Source organism: Salvia hispanica, chromosome 6 (genome assembly GCF_029641045.1).
Source record: "Salvia hispanica isolate PSC_SH4W2 chromosome 6, Shi_PSC_v1, whole genome shotgun sequence".
NCBI classification, from domain to species: Eukaryota; Viridiplantae; Streptophyta; class Magnoliopsida; order Lamiales; family Lamiaceae; genus Salvia; species Salvia hispanica.
Genome location: NC_142697.1, coordinates 33,253,374 through 33,275,146, shown reverse-complemented (window position 1 = coordinate 33,275,146; position 21,773 = coordinate 33,253,374). Strand labels below are relative to the sequence as shown.

The 21,773-nt window shown below is 37.6% G+C and overlaps 2 protein-coding genes across 2 annotated transcripts in view; one reads left to right on the top strand and one right to left on the bottom strand.

Annotated features, from left to right (window-relative positions):
• LOC148923637 (uncharacterized) overlaps nt 1-21,773 on the top strand; it is a 52,784-nt gene that overhangs the window by 27,538 nt on the left and 3,473 nt on the right. The window contains exon 3 of the mRNA XM_089061564.1: nt 20,326-20,331. Within this exon, the coding sequence (XP_088917690.1) occupies nt 20,326-20,331 (6 nt within the window). The remainder of the gene's footprint in view (nt 1-20,325; nt 20,332-21,773) is intronic.
• On the bottom strand, nt 13,735-15,208 carry LOC125206639 (putative receptor-like protein kinase At3g47110). The gene is made up of 2 exons (XM_048105880.2): nt 14,438-15,208; nt 13,735-14,337 (listed from the first exon to the last, which is right to left on the bottom strand). The coding sequence occupies exons 1-2, from the start codon at nt 15,045-15,047 to the stop codon at nt 13,928-13,930; spliced, it is 1,020 nt and encodes a 339-aa protein (XP_047961837.2). The 5' UTR covers nt 15,048-15,208; the 3' UTR covers nt 13,735-13,927.

Sequence of the window (21,773 nt, the reverse complement as noted above, 5' to 3'; positions counted from 1 at the left end):
CTCCGGCGGCGTCCCTCTCTCTCTCTGATTCCGCTGCGACGCGGCTGTTGTTCGAGAGCTTGGGAGCTGCTCGTCGCGGCCTCCCGTTGCCGTTGCCGACGCTGCTCAATCTGTTTCTCAGACCAGCGCCGACGCCGCCGCCTCGCAGCCCTCCGTCGTTGTCCAGATCGGTCAGCTCAAGCATATTTTTTTTTAAAGCTAAGTTCTTTTTCCCCTTTTATTTCTTAGCCTTTTGATTAAAAACAAACTGAGGCAGTAGCTATGTGCGATTAAAGACTTTGATTTTGGAGCTCAACTCACTGGAATGAGCTTGAGTTGTTTATCTTGCTTATGCTAAGTGTTTCTTCTATAATTCTAAGAGTCGAGGCTTTACTGGGGCTTTACTAATCTGCCATCAACCTATGAGTTTGGCTAAAAGAAGCTGATCCTTTGATTATTAAAGCTTGTTACTGATGTGAGGCTCCTACAACCATAAATCTATGTTCTTGAACCTAGCATGATGTTCGAAAAAAAAAGCAGAGGGTGTGCTTGTGTTATTTTGATTGAGATTCTTAAGTTGTGGTGTCTCTATATGATGATATGTAAATTTGACTGGGAGAAGGGGTGGAGGTGGAATACCTCTTGAAGCTGCGGCTGCTTTGAGAATTCAGCTCTTAAAACCTCAGCTTTCTTCCTCTCAACTTGCTATGTTGCTGGAAAAATTTGAAGTGTGTAGGAGAGTGATCAAAGGTGGTGTGGAGGGGATTTTATAGGCAAGAGTGTGTACTCGTGAAGCCTTAATTGAAGCTGTTGTATTTTCTTGTTATTTTCCTGCAGCAAATCTCCCTTTTCTTTGATCTTTTGCAGCCACTTTATCTTAATGTAGTTTGGTGCCTAGTTTGGGTACTTGGTACTTGGCTAATGAATTCCATTGTTTGATTGTGGCTGGTAGAAACAGGTGCTGCATAGTGTGGAGGATTTGCAGGATTGACTTTCCCCTCTTGGTGAGTCTTTGGTCCTCCATAGCAAAAGGAAAGGTTGTTTCTCCCCTTCTAATAGTAGTCCCTTAATTACTCTTGTTCCTTAGCCATTAAAACTTGTTTTTATCTTGCAGGTGAGAGAGAAATCTTGGCTACTGTCTAGCTGTACCTCGAGCGGGCCTGGGTTCGTTGTCTGGGCCGACGGGCTGCTCGAAACGGGCCCTAATTTGGTTCGTTATCTTGCAGGTGAGAGAGAAAAGGCCCGAAGTGCACCCAAAATTTTATATTTTCCTTTCCTTGTTTTCTTTCTTTGAGGACTTTGATCCATGTAACCTATTTTATTAGTTGTTCATTTTATTGAACATGAAATGCCATTCGAAACACTTTATTTTTCCGAAAAGTATCTTTAGTCTGTTTTTAATTCGCTCACCTACTTCTTTAGTTTTTTTTTTTAACTAAAAGGTTAAGTTTCAATAACGGCTCGAGTTCCATTTATTTTCACGAAATGAGAGAACGTTACATTTCTAGTTCCACATTACTATATCGAAAACAAAATACTGGTGCGGGTATTACAACACAAGATCCCTCACCACACACTACAAGCACTTCGGGATTGGTCACAGACTAAAGACCAAACCCTAGAAAGAGAAGGAAACCGAAGAAGTTGTCTAACACTCAATCTACACCGGTAGAACTCTTAGGAACTGAGAATCATCGGTGGAACTGAAAGCTCGAAGGAGAACTCCGGCTAGATTCGCCGAAAAACTAGAGAGAAGGGAGAGTGGTGACGGTTTCGCAAGAGAGAGAGAGAGAGAAGCAGAATGAGAGAAGTCTAACAGGCTTCTCTCACTTAACAAACACAACACTCATCCAACGGCTGAGAGCCACAATCCGCGTGGAGTTGCCAGGTGTCACACATCCAGCCGCTCTGGGTAAGTAAACGGGCCAGGCTCGATTTGGGCCAATAACTAATGACATGGGCTCAACAATTTCCAGCCCAATCAATTAATAAAGGAAGCCCAAAGCAAGGAGTCCAATATGCAACATTCTCCACCTTTGGACTACTTCTGGAGAAACAGGGTAGAGCCTTGGTCTACTGCTGCTTCATCATTGCCTACAAGGCATTCCTATCACCAAAGAACACAAAGTTCATTAGAAAGAAGGTACCAGGTTGCCTAACAAAACACCAGATGGTAAACCAAATAGTTTTGTAGGACTTAAGCTGCCTTGTGACTTCAAAGAGTCAACAAGGTCTTTACCTCGGGACATGCAATGCACATGCTAACCAAAATCAAAGTGCAATTTTTTGATGCATGACAACAACTTATCCACAGAGAGACATTTAGTACCCATATCAGCAGGGTTATGATCAGTATGCACTTTTTGTAAAAGAACTTCACCTTTTTCCACAACATCTCTAATAAAATGGAACCTAACATCTATATGCTTAGTTCTATCATAGAAAACAGGATTTTTACAAAGTTGAATGGCAGACTGACTATCAGAGAACAACACAGGAGTAGACTTAATAAACTTGAGTTCAGAGAGAACTCCCTTTAACCAGATTGCCTCCTTCATAGCCTCTGTAATGGCTATATACTCTGATTCTGTTGTAGACAGAGCTACAATGTGTTGGAGTTGTGATTTCCAGCTAACACAAGACCTGCAAACCTGAAACACATAGGAAGTTGTGGACTTCCTCTTGTCTTTATCATTAGCATAGTTAGAATCAACAAAGCCACACAACTCAACACCTTGATCATGCTTAGAAAAACACAAACCATACTTAGAAGTATTTTTCAGGTATCTAAGCAACCACTTAAGAGCTTCCCAATGCACTGGCCCAGGGTTAGACATGTATCTACTCAATCAAGAAACAGCATAGGCAATATCTGGCCTAGTACTAACCATAAGATACATCACAGAGCCAATAGCATTAGAATAAGGGACCTTTTGCATAGCTTTAACCTCAGATTCAGTTGTAGGACAAAGGTCCTTACTTAGCATAAAATGAGCAGCTAAAGGAACAGAAGCAATTTTAGCACCAAGCATATTAAACTTTTCAAGAATTTTTTGCACATAAGGTTCCTGATGAAGGACTAGAGAAAAGGACTTCCTATCCCTAAGGATATTGATCCCCAAAATCTTTTTAGCATCACCAAGATCTTTCATGTCAAAATTTTCACATAGAGCACTTTGCACATGTTTAATAGACTTAATGCAAGGACCCATAATCAACATATCATCCACATACAATAGCAAGAACACAGGCACTTTATCAAGGTTTTTCACATACAAGCAGGCATCAAAGGTACTCCTAATAAAGCCTAACTTCTGCATGCATGTATTAAACTTAATATTCCACTGCCTAGGAGATTGTTTAAGACCATACAGAGCCTTTTTAAGCAAACACACATGATTGGGAAAGTTTGGATCCACAAAATCCTCTGGTTGTTTCATGTATATGGGTTTATCCAAGTCACCATGAAGAAAAGCAGTTTTGACATCCATTTACTTTAATTCCCAATTAAAATGAGCACATAAGGCAAGCATCACTCTTACAGTAGTAAACTTAACCACAGGAGCAAAAATTTCTGTATAATCAATCCCCTCTTGCTGAGTAAAACCTTTGGCAACCAACCTAGCCTTGTACCTTAACCCCTCAATCTCATCTTTCAGTTTAAACAGCCACCTGCAATCAACTACAGAGGCACCAGGGGGGAGAGGCACAAGGATCGAAGTATTATTGACAAATAGAGAGTGGATTTCCTCTTGCATAGCTTTAAACCATAGATCCCAGTACTTGGACTTTTGAGCCTGCTTAAAGGTTTGAGGCTCATTTCCATCAGATTCAAACACATTAAAAGCTAGGGCAACTAAATTCACAAAAGAACCAAATCTATCAGGGACTTTACCAACCCTTCTTGCTCTATCCCTAGTCAACTGATAATTGTGTAAATCTGGATTATTACTAGGTTGTGGCTCACCATCAAAAACATTTTCATGGTCAGGGTCTTGGTTTTCTAGAGGCTCAGGGGGTATAGAATCTGGGTTGATAGGGGAAGAGTTCCACACCTGCTCCACCTCAGTAGAAGCATCACTGCCCTGGGACTCCACCTCACTTGAGGGCCACTCCTCAGATTGCTCCACCTCACTAAGAGGTTCACCATCTGAGGATGGAGAAGCAGGGGACCTGGGGACACCACAGGGGAAGTCATCTTCATTGAAGATAACATCCCTACTGACCACAACCTTGAAACCAGGTTCATCCCTAACCCACACCCTATAACCCTTAACATCATCTGGATAGCCAACAAAAACACCCTTCCTAGACCTTGGGTCTAACTTGTCAGTTTTTGAATGAATGAAAGCACTACACCCAAACACCCTTAGGTGTGGCAGATTGGGTTTCCTACCAGTGAAAACATGCTCAGGGCATCTGCCCTTAAGAGGAACAGAAGGGGATCTATTTATCAAATAACAAGCAGTGTAAAGAGCTTCACCCCAAAACTTTTTGGACAAACCACTTTTGGACAGGAGACACCTAACCTTTTCAAATAAAGTCCTATTCATCCTCTCAGCAACACCATTTTGCTGAGGGGTGTAAGGAGTAGTTTTATGTCTCCTAATCCCAGATTTTTGACACAAAGAATCCATTTGAGCATTGCAAAACTCAAGGCCATTATCTGTCCTAATGGTCTTGATACATTTTCCAGTTTGATTTTCAATTAAAACTCTCCAATTTGAAAAGGTTTGAAAAACATCAGACTTATGTTTAAGAGAAAACACCAAACTTTTCTTGGAAAATCATCCACAATGGATAAGAAATACACAGATCCAGAGTGGGTAGTAACAGAGGCAGGGCCCCAAACATCCATATGCAAGTACTCTAAGACAGCTTGACTAACATTTTCAGTCACAGGGGTGGGAAAAGACACCCTGTGCTGTTTTCCCATCACACAAGTTTCACAAAAGGGGAGCTCATTTTTGAAATCCAACTCACTCAAAATATCAGAATTTTTCAAAAGTTTTAACCCCTTCTGACTCATGTGCCTAAGTCTATTATGCCACAGTGAAGCCTTATCCATTTTAACCAGATTTACATTATGATCATAACTAGTTAGAGGCTTAGCAGTACACACATACAGATTACACTTTTTCACAGCTTTAAACAGGCATAGCACACCCTTACAGATCTTCATAATACCCTGCCCCCACTTACCCTCAAAACCCTCAGATTCAAGACAAGAGCAAGATAGCAGATTATAGTTCAGATCAGGCACATATCTCACATTTTTCAAAGGCAGCAAGTATCCATTCTCAAACTTTAAAAGCACAGTACCAATGCCAAGGATTTTACACTTCTTGTCATTAGCCATGGACATAAAAGCATTTTCAACAGGTTTGAGAGAAGTAAAAGAATCTTTGAAAGGACATATGTGAAAAGTGCATCCTGAAACAATTAGCCAGTCATTTTTGGTAAAGAAACACTCAGAGGCAGAGTTTACAGAAAAAACATCATGGTTCATAAAAAAAACACCATCAGCACCATCATCTCTGGCCAGATTTGCAACAGACTCCATCTGGTTATTACCATTTGAATTCTTACCTTTCTTGGGTCTAGTACGTTCTGCCTTGTAATGATCCACTTCCCCACAATTAAAACATTTTCTTTTAAACTTAGGGTCTTTACTTTTAGACCTAGACCTGCCTTTGTTTGACTTCTTACCATTCTCAGAGGAATTATTGCCATCCCCTCTAGATTTAGACCTTCCTCTCACATTCAAAGCCTTAGTTTGAGAAGATTTAGGGTTAAAGTTTTCTTTAAGCTCCAATTCTTTTGACTTTAAAGAACTGATTATTATGTCTAGAGGGGCACTATCCCTTCCATACTTTATAGCTGCTTTAACATCACCATAAGTATCAGGGATAGCATTCATGAGGGCTATGCTGGTATACTCATCAATGGTTTTATCTCCAGACCTTTTGATGTCCTGGACCAATTTTTGACAAGTATCAATATTATCATCTATGTCCTTTGAAAGATCCAATTTAAATTTAAAAAGCTTTTCCAGGAGATACATCCTAGAGGACATAGAAGTTTCAGTATAAAGGGTATCCAGCTTAGCCCACATTTCACTGGCAGATTCAATAGCCCCAACCTTTCTAATCACAGAGTCAGAGAGGTTGAGGATAATTGAAGACCTAGCTAATTCATTCATTTCAGCCTTTTTCTCAGCAGCCATATTTTCAGGAAGAACCCCTTCAATGGCTTTGAAAACCTTTTGCTGAATCAGAACACATTTTACCTTTTGTTTCCATATAACAAAATCATTTTTCCCATTGAAAGGGACAATGCCAACTAGCTGAGTCATTTTGAGAAAGATTTTAACACACACAAAAGAACTCAACACTCCAAGGGCAAAGCAAGCAACTCTGCTTTCATAGATAGTGGATTTAAACAAATAACAGTCAAAGAATCCACTAGGAACAAAGATGCAGTGCAGCTAGCAGCAAGCACACACACAGGAAAAACAACTCAAGGTGATCCCAGACACACAGAGATCAAGTCCAGGTGAGTTCCTCCCTATCTGTCACGTGTACCCCGGCAGGAGGATTTCCCAGTTCGCAATCACCCAATGTATGGGGGCGCAGGGGGTCACTCAAGGCGGTTAAGGCACAGGGTGGATAGGTGATTTACTCAGGACACAGAAATAGAGATCTGAGATACACACCTTGAGTAAGAAAAGAAAAACAAGCAAGCAGCGGAAGAAAAGAAAGCTATAAGCACCAAGATCATGCAAGAAGACAAGAGCACAGAGCCTAGACCGCGGCCAGCGGTTACTACCAGCAACAAAAGCCCAAGCCTAGGGTTCTAAGAAAGCAGGAAAGAGAGGTTTAGCCAATATAACAGAGCGGCTACCCTTCGTTAAGGTGTAACCGTCTTACCTCAGGGCCTATACCGGAGGCCGAGCTTTACTCTGACGAGCCCACCTCCTTAATTTGCGACCCGGCGCGCCCAAGTGATCTCCCCCGTGGCTCTGATACCACTGAAGGGATCAGACCACTCGAGATTCGCTAATTACCGGGACCTCTTTTATTGATTGGTTCTGAGATGGCTAATCTCAGAGGTACAAGCCAAATACAACCGTGGAACCTTGATTACACACTAAGTACAATGTTACGAACAGAAACCCTAGACTAAGCTTAAGAACTCCTTAGTTCTTGAGAGTCCATCTTTTCTGGTTGTACCTGCACACTTAGTAGCTGGATTCGTCACACAAGAGATTGATCCCGAAGGATCTAAACACAAAAGAGACTAAGTCAGAGAATCGGGCCACGAGTGGCTCAGGTCACAGCAGTGACTGCACTAGGCCTCAGACCTCCCCAATCCTCACAGCAAGTCACAAAGGAGAGCACCGTTGAACGAACTCAAACCAGAGATCAGTGGAACCCTAGATCTCACCGGCCAACGCACACCACGGCTGTCTCACACGCGGACTCACCCACACAACCCTAGAACACAGCCAAGAACACAAGATCCCTCACCACACACTCCAAGCACTTCAGGATTGGTCACAGACTAAAGACCAAACCCTAGAAAGAGAAGGAAACCGAAGAAGTTGCCTAACACTCAATCTACACCGGTAGAAATCTTAGGAACTGAGAATCATCGGTGGAACTGAAAGCTCGAAGGAGAACTCCGGCTAGATTTGCCGTAAAACTAGAGAGAAGGGAGAGCGGTGACGGTTTCTGGAAGCAAGAGAGAGAGAGAGAAGCAGAATGAGAGAAGTCTAACAGGCTTCTCTCACTTAACAAACACAACACTCATCCAACGGCTGAGAGCCACAATCCGCATGGAGTTGCCAGGTGTCACACATCCAGCCGCTCTGGGTAAGTAAACGGGCCAGGCTCGATTTGGGCCAATAACTAATCACATGGGCTCAACAATTTCCAGGCCAATCAATTAATAAAGGAAGCCCAAAGCAAGGAGTCCAATATCCAACAGTTTCTACACACCATTTCATATAAACAAGCACAAAATATATCCTCATCAATATGAAGTTCAGAAAACTTGATATGAAAATTGTTTCAGCCGAAAATCTTCCAAAACTTCGGTGGTGATTCTTGAAGATGAAAGTCTATGCCGAGGTTTATTTCAACGAAGAGCCCAAAACAAGAAGGAAAACGGCCGTGGACATGATCGGAGAGTCAAACCCTAGATGGGACCTTCAACTCGATTTCACGATCAACAAGGCCTCTCCCCGCAAGCCTGGACTGGAGGTGGTGGTGAAGCTCTACTGCCAGAGAACTTGGGGAAGAGACAAGTACATCGGTGAAGTCAAGATACCGGTCAAGGCCCTCTTCGCCAGGCGTAGGGTGTTGGAATTATTTGAGACACAAAATATCGGAACACTCAACAAAGATGAAATATGGAGGATAAGTATTTATAGGCTTCTCACAAAAGGATTACAAAATACAATCAAACGTGCTTCTGCACAACAATAAAAACTCTCACAATTTTCCCAACTTAGAGCTACGGCTCTTTTCCACTCCAACTCACACAATTCATTTTCTTTCTTTCTATCTAAGAGCTTCGGCTCTTACAAACACTCACTCTTCCTTTCTCTCTACTATGAGCTACGACTCATTCTCTCTAAATCTCATTCACTACATTTCTTTTTCTCTTTTTCTTATAATACAATGAAGCAAGTACTACTATTTATAAGTAACTAAAGTTGATATATAGATATATAGCTAACACATGCATGCTACGTGTCCTAATTAGTTTAATTAGGAAGATATCATATAATGACCACATACTCCACCGCCTTACACGTAATGCAATTGTAGCTTCCTCTTAGCCATGAAAACTTCACAAGATTTCATCAACTAAGATGAGGTGGTGATACACCTACTTCATCATTTTTCTTAATCTTGAAGCAATTGAGTTTAATAAACTCAACATCCTCCCTTAAACTCAATTCTTCATGTCTTGCGCAGTATCTGCATAGGCAAGATCCGCATCCATATGAAAATAAATAAGATTCACATTTTCTTCTCCAGCTCCATCAACTTCTTCAGTAGCTTCATACATATAATTCAGGTCGCGCATTCTTCTTGGCTTTCCACCTAGACCTTGAGATGATTCAGGTGATTCTGGTTCTTCAATTTCACGTGCATCTTCATGTTTATTCCCGCACATGTGATTACTTGCTCCAGTATCCAAGTACATTGTGCTATACTGATCACCCACAATTTCTTTATATGTAAAAAGGGAGGTTGAAATTACCTGCTCATCATCATCTTCACCTTCGGCATAATTGACTTGTTGATTGGCCCTGGTATTTCCGGCTGTTGGACACTCATCATAGCTGTAATGCCCGAATTCATGACAAGTATAACACTTGACATTTGCTTTATCAAACCCTTGTTGATTGTAGGTTTGAGAATAACCGCCTCTGTATTGTCCATAAGAATTTCGACCTCTGCCTCGATAAGTAAAGTTTGGACATCCTCCCTCGTTTTGATAATTCCGGCCTCGTCCTCCTCGACCACGATAAGCTCGACCTCGGCCTCGGTTGTATCCACCACGCGATGTCCCGGGCTCAGACTTCTTGTCTTCATTGATTGACATCTTTGCTTGTAGCATATGATCAAGTGAAGTAGTGGCCTTTTTCTTCATGCGTTGCTCGTGGACTTCCAAACTGCTCTGCAGTTGGTCGATTGACATGGTGTTGAGATCTTTTGATTCTTCGATAGCCGCAACGACGTGCTCAAATTTCGACGTCAAGGAACGAAGAATTTTCTCAATGACACGAACATCTTCAATGTTCTCTCCTTGCCTTTTCATTTGATTCACAATAACTAATGTTCTTGTGAAGTAGTCTGAAATGCTCTCCGTTTCAGACATGGCCAAACTTTCAAACTCACCTCGCAGGATCTGCAGTCGAACTCGTATCACCTTATCAACGCCGGTGAAAGCATTCTTCGGAATCTCCCAGGCTTGTTTCGACGTGGTGGCTGCACTTACTTTCTCAAATGTGGTTTCATCAATACCTTGATAGATATTGAATAATGCCTTCTTGTCTCGTTTCCTTGCATCTCTGAGGGCGTTCTTCTGGTTGTTCGTCAGTGCATCTTCAGCTTCTTGGGAAGCAAGTTCGGTGAAGCCGTCTTGAACAATATCCCACAACTCTTGTGATTGCAACAAGACTCGCATCTGAATACTCCAATTTCCATAATTGTGTTTCTCTAATTTGGGAATCTGGGGTTGGACCATGTTCAACGTTGCCGCCATAGGTAGGATCGAGTGGCTCTAGATACCAGATTTGTTGGAGATTTGACACACAAAATATAAGAACACTCAACAAAGATGAAATATGGAGGATAAGTATTTATAGGCTTCTCACAAAGGGATTACAAAATACAATCAAACGTGCTTCTGCACAACAACAAAAACTCTCACAATTTTCCCAACTTAGAGCTACGGCTCTTTTCCACTCCAACTCACACAATTCCTTTTCTTTCTTTCTATCTAAGAGCTTCAGCTCTTACAAACACTCACTCTTCCTTTCTCTCTACTATAAGCTACGGCTCATTCTCTCTAAATCTCATTCACTACATTTCTTTTTCTCTTTTTCTTATAATACAATGAAGCAAGTACTACTATTTATAAGTAACTAAAGTTGATATATTGCTAACACATGCATGCTACGTGTCCTAATTAGTTTAATTAGGAAGATATCATATAATGACCACATACTCCACCGCCTTACACGTAATGCAATTGTGGCTTCCTTTTAGCCATGAAAACTTCACAAGATTTCATCAACTAAGATGAGGTGGTGATGCACCTACTTCATCATTTTTCTTAATCTTGAAGCAATTGAGTTTAATAAACTCAACATAGGGCTGGTCAAGAGGCGAGATTCGATGTCAAAGGGACCGAGAATGGGAAGCTCAACATTTGGTATAGTTTTGGGGAGATGTTTAGCGATCAGGAGCCCTCCTGTTGGGTAGAGGAGCTCAAGAAAGGGCTCAAGGTCGTGTTCGTGGTGATGGTACATTGGATGTGGTTCGCCTTGACCGGAAGCATGTAAGATTTGTTTTCTAATATGGATATATCATGTCAAATATTGGAATGTTTCTTCATGTTTATATTAGATCTTTCTTCTTTAAGAAAGTACTAGTAAAATGTGTGTATGATTTGAGTTTTGATCTCACTTTAAATTGAGTTTTGGATCAAATTCGTATTTTGGTCATATGTTTAGCACCAAAAATGACCTTTACTCTTCTACAAATTCATGTTAGGTCTTTCTTCTATAAGAAAGTAGCAAAATGTGTATTTGTATACATGTCTCATTGATTTTGATCTCAATTTAAATTGTTTTCTTCGTCCTCCTCTTCCCCGTTTTATTAGTAGCGTTAAGTCTCTTCAGAAATATTTAAACGACCGAGAAAACCCCTTTTTTTTATCAAACATATCTAGGGTTCAATCTCCATCGGTCTCGTACCGGCCGGTTCTTCGGTCCCAAAACGTGGTCGATGTGGCTGTTTTCTGCACTTCATTAATGTTAAATTTGCTGTCTTAGTTGATTTTTGCAGGGAATTATTGGAGTAGGAAAGGTTGAGATTAATTTTGGTGAATGGTTTTATTGCAGTATATAAAGTATTTATGTAAAAATAAGGGTTTATTTTTTCTCATAAACATTAATTTCTGGCTCTAAATAACATGAATTTAGTCCTAATTTCTTCAATAACTTGTTATTTATCTCTCCTCGTTACCGTCTATATATCTCTAGTAATTAATTTCATATCACCCATGTTGTAGAATGACAAGATATACACAAAATGTGTCTTCTCTTTTCTTCTTCTCTTTTTTTTTTCAATCAGAAGGCACCGTGTAGTCGGCCACGAAATTCCACCTTGGTCCCCACACGCATGGGAATTTTTTCCAAGGGAATATTATTGGCGTGAAAATGGTTGATATTTATATCGGTGATTCATGAATGGTTTTATTTTGAAATATTAATCAAATGGTTATATGTATGTCCAATATTTTTATTGAGCAAAAAAAGTCCTACATTTATAAATTTTACCACAACAAACGTTTGAGGTGCATTTGTTCTAAACAATTAATATACTATTATAAATTAGGCCCCCTGAAGAAAAAATAAAAATAAAATGTTAAAATATACTTCCTTCGCCCCAACCCAATAAATATGAAATTCTTGGTCAAGTTGGTACAACTAGAAATAAAACCCGTCCAATTCATTGGTACAACTAGAAATAAAACCCATACTTTCAGAGAGATAATTCCGGTGGAATAAGGCTTCAATAGTGTAGACCCTTTCGTCCCAATAAATAAGTGATCTTCTCCAAAACTGGGCACAAAACCAATTATATCTGGGAAAGTGAACAACCTTTAAAGGCTAGAGAAAAATAGAGATGATATTTTATCATTTATATAAATATTTTATTTTTAATAAAATAACTTAAAAAAAAATGTTTTATTTTTAGTGACACATATATAGTATTAATTTTGGCTACCGCTTTTTAAAGCTTGTGACTAATAGAATTGGTCCAATATTTATGACTTCTTTTAGTAGTCTTCCATTCTAAAATTCTACTACTAAAGTGACACATGTAATTTTACTATAGCGGGTCACCGAGACCTGTACAACATACGACATGGACCATATATATCTTTTAATTTGGTTGAAATTAAAGTAGACTTTTAAGGAATGAAGTCAGTGCAAGGGTAATATAGTTTAGAAGACTAGAATTTAATGAATTATTCTAAGGTGAAATACAAGGTAATATAGTGAAGAAAAAACATCTAATCACTTATAGTCCAACGAAAGGAATAAAAATTTTTTCTAGAAAAGAAACGGATGGAATATTAAATATTCCAACCAACGTGGAGTGGTCCCACACGCATAATAAAGGTGACGATAAACCTTTGGCAATAAAAGGAAAATTGAAACAGATGGAGGGAGGGAGTAGAAGGTTGGGTGCATTTTGTGGATTCATATGCTGAATTGTTTGGTATTTGAATAAAATAATCCTAATAACTTTTCAATTTCCCCAATTTTATTTCAGCGACACCGATTTCAAATATGAAAAAATTCAAACAAATGGAGTACAGACTCTATAAATCTACTATCATTACTTTCACCACATTTTTCCTCATTCTCTCTTACTTTATCAATTGCACATTAAAGCTCGTGTCATTCACAATTTCATCTATTTATAAACACTATATTATATCATTAAAATATTGATTTTATGCAATTTTCTCATTCGTGTAGAAGACAACGTCTTTTTAGTGGTGAATAGCGACAAATGTCGTATAATTACGGCTAATTATGTTGTTACTTTTTTTTTTGGATAGGTATATTAACAACTGCGAGTAGTGGAAAAAGCGCCAGATGATTGTAGGGTGGCGGTGGATGAGGGGAGGAGGGCGATGCTGGTTTGTAGGGTGATCGCCGACAGGGTAAAGAAGAACCCGGGGGGGAATGTGGAGGACTATGACTCCGTCACTGGTTTTGTAACGTCTCATATCAAGTCTGACAGTGAATAAGACACTTCTCTTAAGCACGAGTTTAAAAAAATTAATAATTAAGTAATTAATATGTGGAGAGAGAGTAAAATAAGAGAGAAATTAAAAATAGAGATAAACACATGTCCAATAATTAAGGTTGCGAGTGAATGAAGTCTGTATGAAGAAAAAAATATGGCTGTTTTACATACAATGAATCGGCATGTATAATAGACGTGTTTACACTTCGCTCAATGAAGAAAAACATATGGCTATTATGAATGATTAATAGATATTTATATTATAAATAGAGTGGGGGATTTATGTTAATCATACTAAATTACTAACCAAATGTATCACTGATCAACTGCTTAATTCGGCTATATATAGAAATTCAAGAAGGCATAAGTATATAATAGAATCAAACCCCATTATTGCCAACACTTACTTGAAAAGCATATCCTGGCCTGCGCCTGCGCCTTCCTGTTGCGGCTACAATTGTAGCATAGATCTTGTGCAGAGCCGCAGCTGCTTCAATCATGTTGATTCTTTCATCTGCTGAGGTGAATAAACATTTCATTGCCAATTCAAATATGGACAACAAACATTGCTCCTTTGCATAGTAATGTTGATCTTCTCCTGATAACAAAGCAGGCGCCGCTATCCCCGTTGCTGCATTTTGCTCCAATGCTTCACTTACCCATTCTTTTAAGCTCCTTTCTTCACCGAACATATCATCTGTTGGCTTCTTTCCTGTGAACATCTCCAATAGCAGTATCCCGAAACTATATACATCTCCATTTATGGACACTTTGCCTTCCATTCCAAATTCTAATAGTATCACATGCATTTACCATATACTAGGATGATTAGATAAAAAAATTTAATTTATGATGAAATTAAAGTTTGACAAATTAGCATCATGCATCACCTGGTGCTGCGTAACCTATGGTTGCCACCGTTTGTGTTTGAATGACGGTTTCTCCTCCGTCAAAAAGCTTGGAAATACCAAAATCGGCAAAATGAGCAGTCATGTCTTGATCAAGCAACACATTACTTGGCTTTATATAACAATGAACAACTGGGAAGGTATGACCATGGTGAAGATATTCCAAGGATGATGCAACATCTATTGCTATTTTTAGTCTCTGTATAAGATCCAAACAATACATATCAGAGTGTAGCCACTTATCCAAGCTCCCATTTGGCATGTATGTGAGAATAATTGCTTTAAACTCCGTGTTACAACAACATCCAATAACTCGGACCAAGTTTCTATGTCGAATGTTGCTCAATATAGTAGTTTCAGCATCAAAGCTCTTTGCTGCTCCTTGTAGGTCCAAGTTGAACACTTTTACCGCAACTTTCAACCCATCGGAAAGTATTGCTTCGAATACAGAACCAAAACTACCTCTTCCAAGTAGGTTGGTTTCACTAAATGAACTTGTTCCTCGTTCAAGTTCTATATAAGAAATTCTTCTGTATTCAGCAGTTGGCGGTGAAGTATCAGTAGAGAGTGCTACTTTCTTCTGTTTACGCATTCTTACGAGAGTGAGTTTCACAATGACCACAACGACAACTATAACCAATGAAGGCACAATGAGTTTCTTCAACCATGATTTATGGTGATTTTCTAGGCATGGTGGAACTTGAAAGGCTACTTGACCGCAAAGAGCTAAGTTGTGGGAAAAAGATTGAGCAGTGAAATGTCGACAATTACTTAATGAAGAGAGAAATGTCAATTCATGGGTTGGAAATTCTGCTCCACTCAAATTATTTTCCCAAAGGTAAAGTGTTTGTAGGAGTTTCAAATTACCAAAGTGGGGTATGGAGCCACTAAATGAGTTGGTAGCCAAGTCCAAATTTGTGAGTTTAGAAGCATTGGTGATGGAGCTAGGAATTGGGCCACTTAGTCTGTTACTGGCTATATAGAGAATTTCAAGATTGACAAGTGAATTACCCAAATCTGATGGTAGTGTACCAGAAAACTCATTGAATGACATCTCTAACCACTTCAATGTGGAAATGTTGAATATGGAAGATGGGATGACTCCATATAAGTAATTGCCGAACACGTCGATAACCTCGAGTTTTGGCAGAGTGCCAATCTCTTGTGGTAATTCACCTGCCGGATATACAAACATAATCGAGATGGTACAATGAATATTACAATATTATACATAAAAAATTATACTCCCTCCGTGCCTCGGTAGCTGAGTCGTATTCCCACTGTAGCAGAGTCATTTCCTTTTTTAGCATAAAGCAACAACTTTTCTTCTCTCATACTTTATTCTCTCTTCATCTCTCTACCTTTTTTCTTTTCTACTTTATTATTCATTTACTTACCTCACTTAACACAATGTTTCTTAAATCCCGTGCCGAAAAGAAACGCCTCTACTAAAGAGGGACGGAGGGAGTATAATTCACCTATGCAAATTGAAGTTTATCATTGTCAATTTGAAATAAAACTCTACTACCTTCTTCCTGCAATAAAAGTCACATTTTGCCATTTGGTTCCGTCCCACAATAAGAGTTACTCCCTCCGTTCCAGAAAGTTTATCACATTTTTCCATTTCCATCCGTCCTATAAAATTTGTCACATTTTACTATTTTACCATTTTTGGTAATGGACCTCATATTCCACTAACTCATTCTCACTCACATTTTATTATAAAACTAATACTCCCTTCGTCCCACTCTAAATGAAGCATTTCTAATTCGGCACGAGATTTCATGCAGTGTTGTTTTGTGAGTTAGGTGGAGAGAATAAAGTAAGAGAGAGAGGAAAAATAGAGAGTGAATTTTCATATTTATAAATATGTCATTTAGGGTGGGACATTCCAAAAAGAAAAATGTGTACACATAGAGTGGGATGGAGGGAGTATATAAAAGTAGGACTCATATTCCACTAATCTTTTCAACTCATTTTTCATTGCATTTCTTAAAACCCGTGCCCGGTCAAAGTGTGACAAAACTTATGGGACAGAGGGAGTACATTTCACTTTTATCATAAATGGTAAGTAGACTCCACATTCCACCAACTTATTCCACTCAAATTTTATTATAAAACAAATATATAGTATAAGTGAGACCCGTAGTCCACTAATTTATTCAACCCATTTTTTTTTACATTTCTTAAAATCCGTACTCATACCAAATATGACTCCTATTATGAGATAGTGGTAGAAATTATTTCTAAAATTTATTAACAGGCTGTATATGCTTAAGATTTTTTTGTTATCATATAAATTGTTAAAAGTCCATACTTGCAAAATGGAAAAGTTGTTGCCTGCTAGGTAGAATCCAGATAATGTGATGAAATCATAAAAAGGACGGAATGATCATGTACAATGTACCTGTCAAATTATTGTATCCCAAGTACAACTCTCTAAGCGTGCTCATATTTCCAATTGTACTAGGGATGTTTCCACTGAAATTGTTGGATCCTAGATCTAACGTCTGAAGATGTTTGCATTTCCATATATTTGGTGGAATATCACCTTCAAGTAAAGTTATAGATAGATGAAGTTCATTTTGGGCCCAATCAAAGAGGTTGAAGATATTTGTTTGTCAATTTGAAATTATAGATATAATTATTTTTTTTAACTTTTTAAAAGTAAAGGTAAATTTTGGTCTTAAATATATAATCAAAATACGAATCCGGTCCAAAACATTCACATTTTGAAAAACAGATCCATAACAAATGAAATCCTTGTTGAAATGGTCATTTTTTACGGTTCCGTCTAAAATCTAACGGTTATGCCACTATACAATTAGCGTTGACCGTTAGTTTTTTTAAGGAACCGTAAAAAAAAAGATTACTTCAGCGACATTTTCATTTGTTATCGACCCAATTCAGAAAAAAGTAAATGTTTTATATACATCTTGGCCAAATTTGTATTTTAGTCATATATTTTAGACCAAAATTGATCTTTACTCTTTTTTCAAGACCAAAATTGATCTTTACACTTATTTTAATAGTATAACATAAAAAATGTCACAAATGCGTTGATGAAAAAAGGAAAAGTTGTGACATACCTGTCACAACTTTGATATTATGGGATCGACATACCTGTCAACTTGTTATAATCAATTCCTGACAAGCTATTGTCAGATAAGCTCAATTCTGTCAAGGAAGAAATGTTGAAGATTGAACATGGAATATCTGCGGTTAAAGAAGCACTGTCGATATTTAATATCTCTAGTCTCGAAAGATTTCCTATTTCTGGTGGAATTCCTCCTAAAATTATAAAATAACATAATGAGAAACTTCTTATAAAAAAATTTAGTGTGTAGATCAATTTTGCATATAAGGATATGAACTATACAATAGAAAAAAAAAATTAATACCTCGAAAACCATTAATGTATCCCAAGTACAACTCTGTAAGCATTTCCAATCTCCCAATTTCTGGAGGAATATTGCCACGAAATTGTTGAAGGATAATGACAAGATCTCAAGACGTGTGCATTTCCATATATTTGGCGGAATCTGCCCTTCAAGTAGGATTTTTCCCCCAGCGGGTCAACGACGAAACCCGGGTTGTCTACATGTCAATTTTAATCCTATTTGTCACTAAATTGATTACTTGGATCCTATTTGGCACAATAATGCATATAGTCACAATTATTACATAACAAATGACAACTTTTGAATAAACAAAACACAACTTTAACATTTTGAATTATGCTATTCGGGTCGGCAATGTGCTAATCGGGTCGGGTTGGGAAAATCCTAAGAAAATGAAAGTTCGTGGTTTTAAAAATAAATCTCATAGTTCATGGGAAAAATCAGAATTGAGGGAAAGATTTTAATTTAAAAAGCCAAAAACCCTTAATAAAGTAGTATGCATATTACGAAACATAAAGCTACACTTGTAAATAGAACTAAGCATAATAGAAAAACTTAACATAAACATATGCATATCCAAAAACACACACAACAAACAAAAACATATATACATACATTATGTAATAACAGAAATTGTAATATGTCAAAATTTTGGAACGTGTCAAACTTTTTTTTCTTTTTAAATTATGCAAACAAATCTATCAATATATAACGGCTCCATTGATACTTTTATTATATGCTGTGCGAATTAATTTAATAATATAAAGAAAAATATAATGACTTCTATAACTAATTTGTATTGACTCTAAATTGCCACCTCAATTTTGTTTGGAGGTTCAATGTATTGACCAAAATGTCCAGTTTGCTTTGATTATTATGTAATTTCAAGATTAATCTACTAACTTTATTGGGACCCTTTGATGGCATTGTAAGAATACATATTTATGCAAAGATCAAAGGCTCATGCGATCCCACAAATTGAATGATTTCGTGTTATAGTGAAATGGTTCGTGCTAAATGAAAGTTTCATGTGATCATATGCATTGAATGATATGTGATAGAACAAATTCATAAACAAATCAAATGTCACATAATCGATCATATTTTTTGTTCAAATGTAACTATATACATTGAGAATTTTTTTAAAAAAAATTGATAATGTAAACATATTATCTTATTAATTCATTTTTTAATATTATTATTAGTATTATTTTAGTTTTCTTGTTCAATCACCGATAGTTGGTACTTAGTGATGGAATACACTAAGATAATTAATGTAAAAGTAGTATTCACTTGATTATTTACTAGAATGTTGGGTGCAATTTGTCAATTCGTATGCAGAATTGTTTAATGTTCGCCTAAATAATCCTAATCAATTTTCAATTTGCCCCAAACGATATTTCATCGAGACCGATTCACTACGCGTAAATTGACTGGAACTCAAGTACTTTTTAATTAGGTAATTAATGTGACAGAGAATCAAACGCCGTAATTGTGACTACTAATAGAAAAATATCTCTCGTATAAATACTGAAACAACATATATAGGGAGTTAATTAAACAGCTAAGCTTCATTTTGGGGTGGAGTGGAGACCATATGGTCTTACCTTGTATACAGTCTGACTCAGGTTCGAATTCGGCCTAGAATGACTCAGGATTGGGCCCATGATGACCCAAGTTTAGGGTCGTGCCCTGAATGACCAAAGTCGATTGCATTGCATTAGATGTTCCCGATGTGGTCTTGGTTAAAAGGGGAGTTTGTCGGGTGCAAACCCATACCACATCAAAGAAAAGAAAGTTGGAAACAATATATAAGTGCTTCTCAAGTTCAACGGGCTTAGCAAAAGGCGGATGATATTATACGAATGAGTAGTCGACGGTTCTAAGAATAGCCTCAAATTGTACTGATCTATCGACAAAGTAGGAGAGAAAAAAAATACACAGTGAGAGAGTTTTCTCAAATATAAATGAGACTTATTTTATTGGACCGACCAAAATGGAAAAATGTGAATATGTTTTCGTGGACTAATGAAGTGTTATTTTGACTTCTTCTTAGTTTATTATAAATCGATTATTCTTCAAGTTAAAATCCTAGACTAAAACTACGCACATTCTTTATTTCTCTTATGTTTTACTACCTACGTCCCTTTAAATTAAAGTAGAAACTATTTTTATTTGACCGTCCCTTAAAAATAGAAACTTCCAACAATCTACTAATACCATTTTCATTATTTTTTATAATCATCTCTCTTACTTTACCTATTTTTATCACATCTTTCTTACTTTACCAATTATTCTCTCCCACTTTGCCAATTGTACATTAAAATTCGAGCTGTTTCAAAAGTTTCTATTTCTCAAATTACTTTTAAATTCAATTATACAAAAAGAACGTTTTGAACAATTATATTCTGTATATTTATTATATATTAGAAATTGAGAATAAAAATGTGAAAAAAGCTATGCATAAAGTTTCTGGTTTAAATTTATAGTATAAGACTATGTAATTTGTAAAAAAGATTGTTTTGCCTGTTTGAGGTGTTGGGTTGAAGTTTTTTGGTTTGAGTTTAAACCATTGGGGTTTAACATTTTGAAAATGATTCTTTTACAGCTATCTGGGGGTGACATATCAATTTAACCTAATATTTTTAATTCTTTTACAGCTATCTGTGGGTGACATTTCAATTTAATTTAAAAATTTTAATTCTAACATCATAGTTGTCAATGATTCACATTACAAGGTTGTCAATTTCCATGAGGCTTCCAATCAAGATATAGTAATTATTATGGTATAGTAACATATATTGACTATACGAATGAAGTTCCTACCAATTTGTTTTCTTTGTTGTCTCTATTAAGTTTTCTTTAATTTTTTACACCCCCAACCATTTGACTAATTAAGGGAAACTTTCTCTAATGAATCATAAACACATGTAAATAGCCATCCATCCATGAACAAACGATCACAAGAGAACCCCCCCTGCCAATTCTAACAAAATCACACCAATATATTTTGATGGACTTCAGAAAATTTGAAATAATCCTTGTTTCAGCCAAAAACCTCCCGAATATCCGGTGGTTCGGGAAGATGAAAGTCTATGCCAAGGTTTCCTTCAACGGAGAACCTAAAACAAGCAAGCGAACCACCGTGGACATGGCCGGAGAGTCAAACCCTAGATGGAACTTCACTCTCAATTACACTATCAACAAGGCCTCTCTCCGCGACCCAGGATTGGAGGTGGTGGTGAGGCTCTACTGTCAGAGAGTGCTGGGAGACAAGTACATCGGTGAAGTCAAGATACCGGTCAAGGTTCTCTTTGACTCAGGTCATAGGGCTAAAAATGAGCTGAGCTTCAATGTGGCGGGGGCCGGGGATGGGAGGCTCAACATTTTGTATAGTTTTGGGAAGATGTTTATGGAGCAGGAGCCCCCAGCTTGGAAGAAGGCGCTCAAGGTCGGGTTCGTGGTGATGGTACAAGGTACGGGGTTCATTTTCACCGGAGGTAGCTTAGATTTGTAAGGACGAGGACGAGGAGGAGGATGACATTGGTTAATTAATATTGATGTATCATATCAAAGATAGCTTGTTTTCTAATTTCTTTATTTTTGGTATGTTTCTTGATGTTTTTATGAGGTCTTTCTTTCTTCCCTAAGAAAAGAAGCAAAATGTATCCATGATTATATGTATACGCATTACAAATTTGAAAGTCAAGTTTATTTATGATTTTTTTCTCACTCTAAATATAGAAAGCGTACATCTTGAGCGGAACAAATTTTTAAAAAAAAATGTGAACATCAATAAGACAGATGGAATAATATAGTACTAATAATGTTAGATTTGGATTCCTAAAATATCAAAAAATTTCGACAAAGTATGTCTTAAAGAAGTTCAGAAGTAAAATAGGAAAAAATAAATGGAG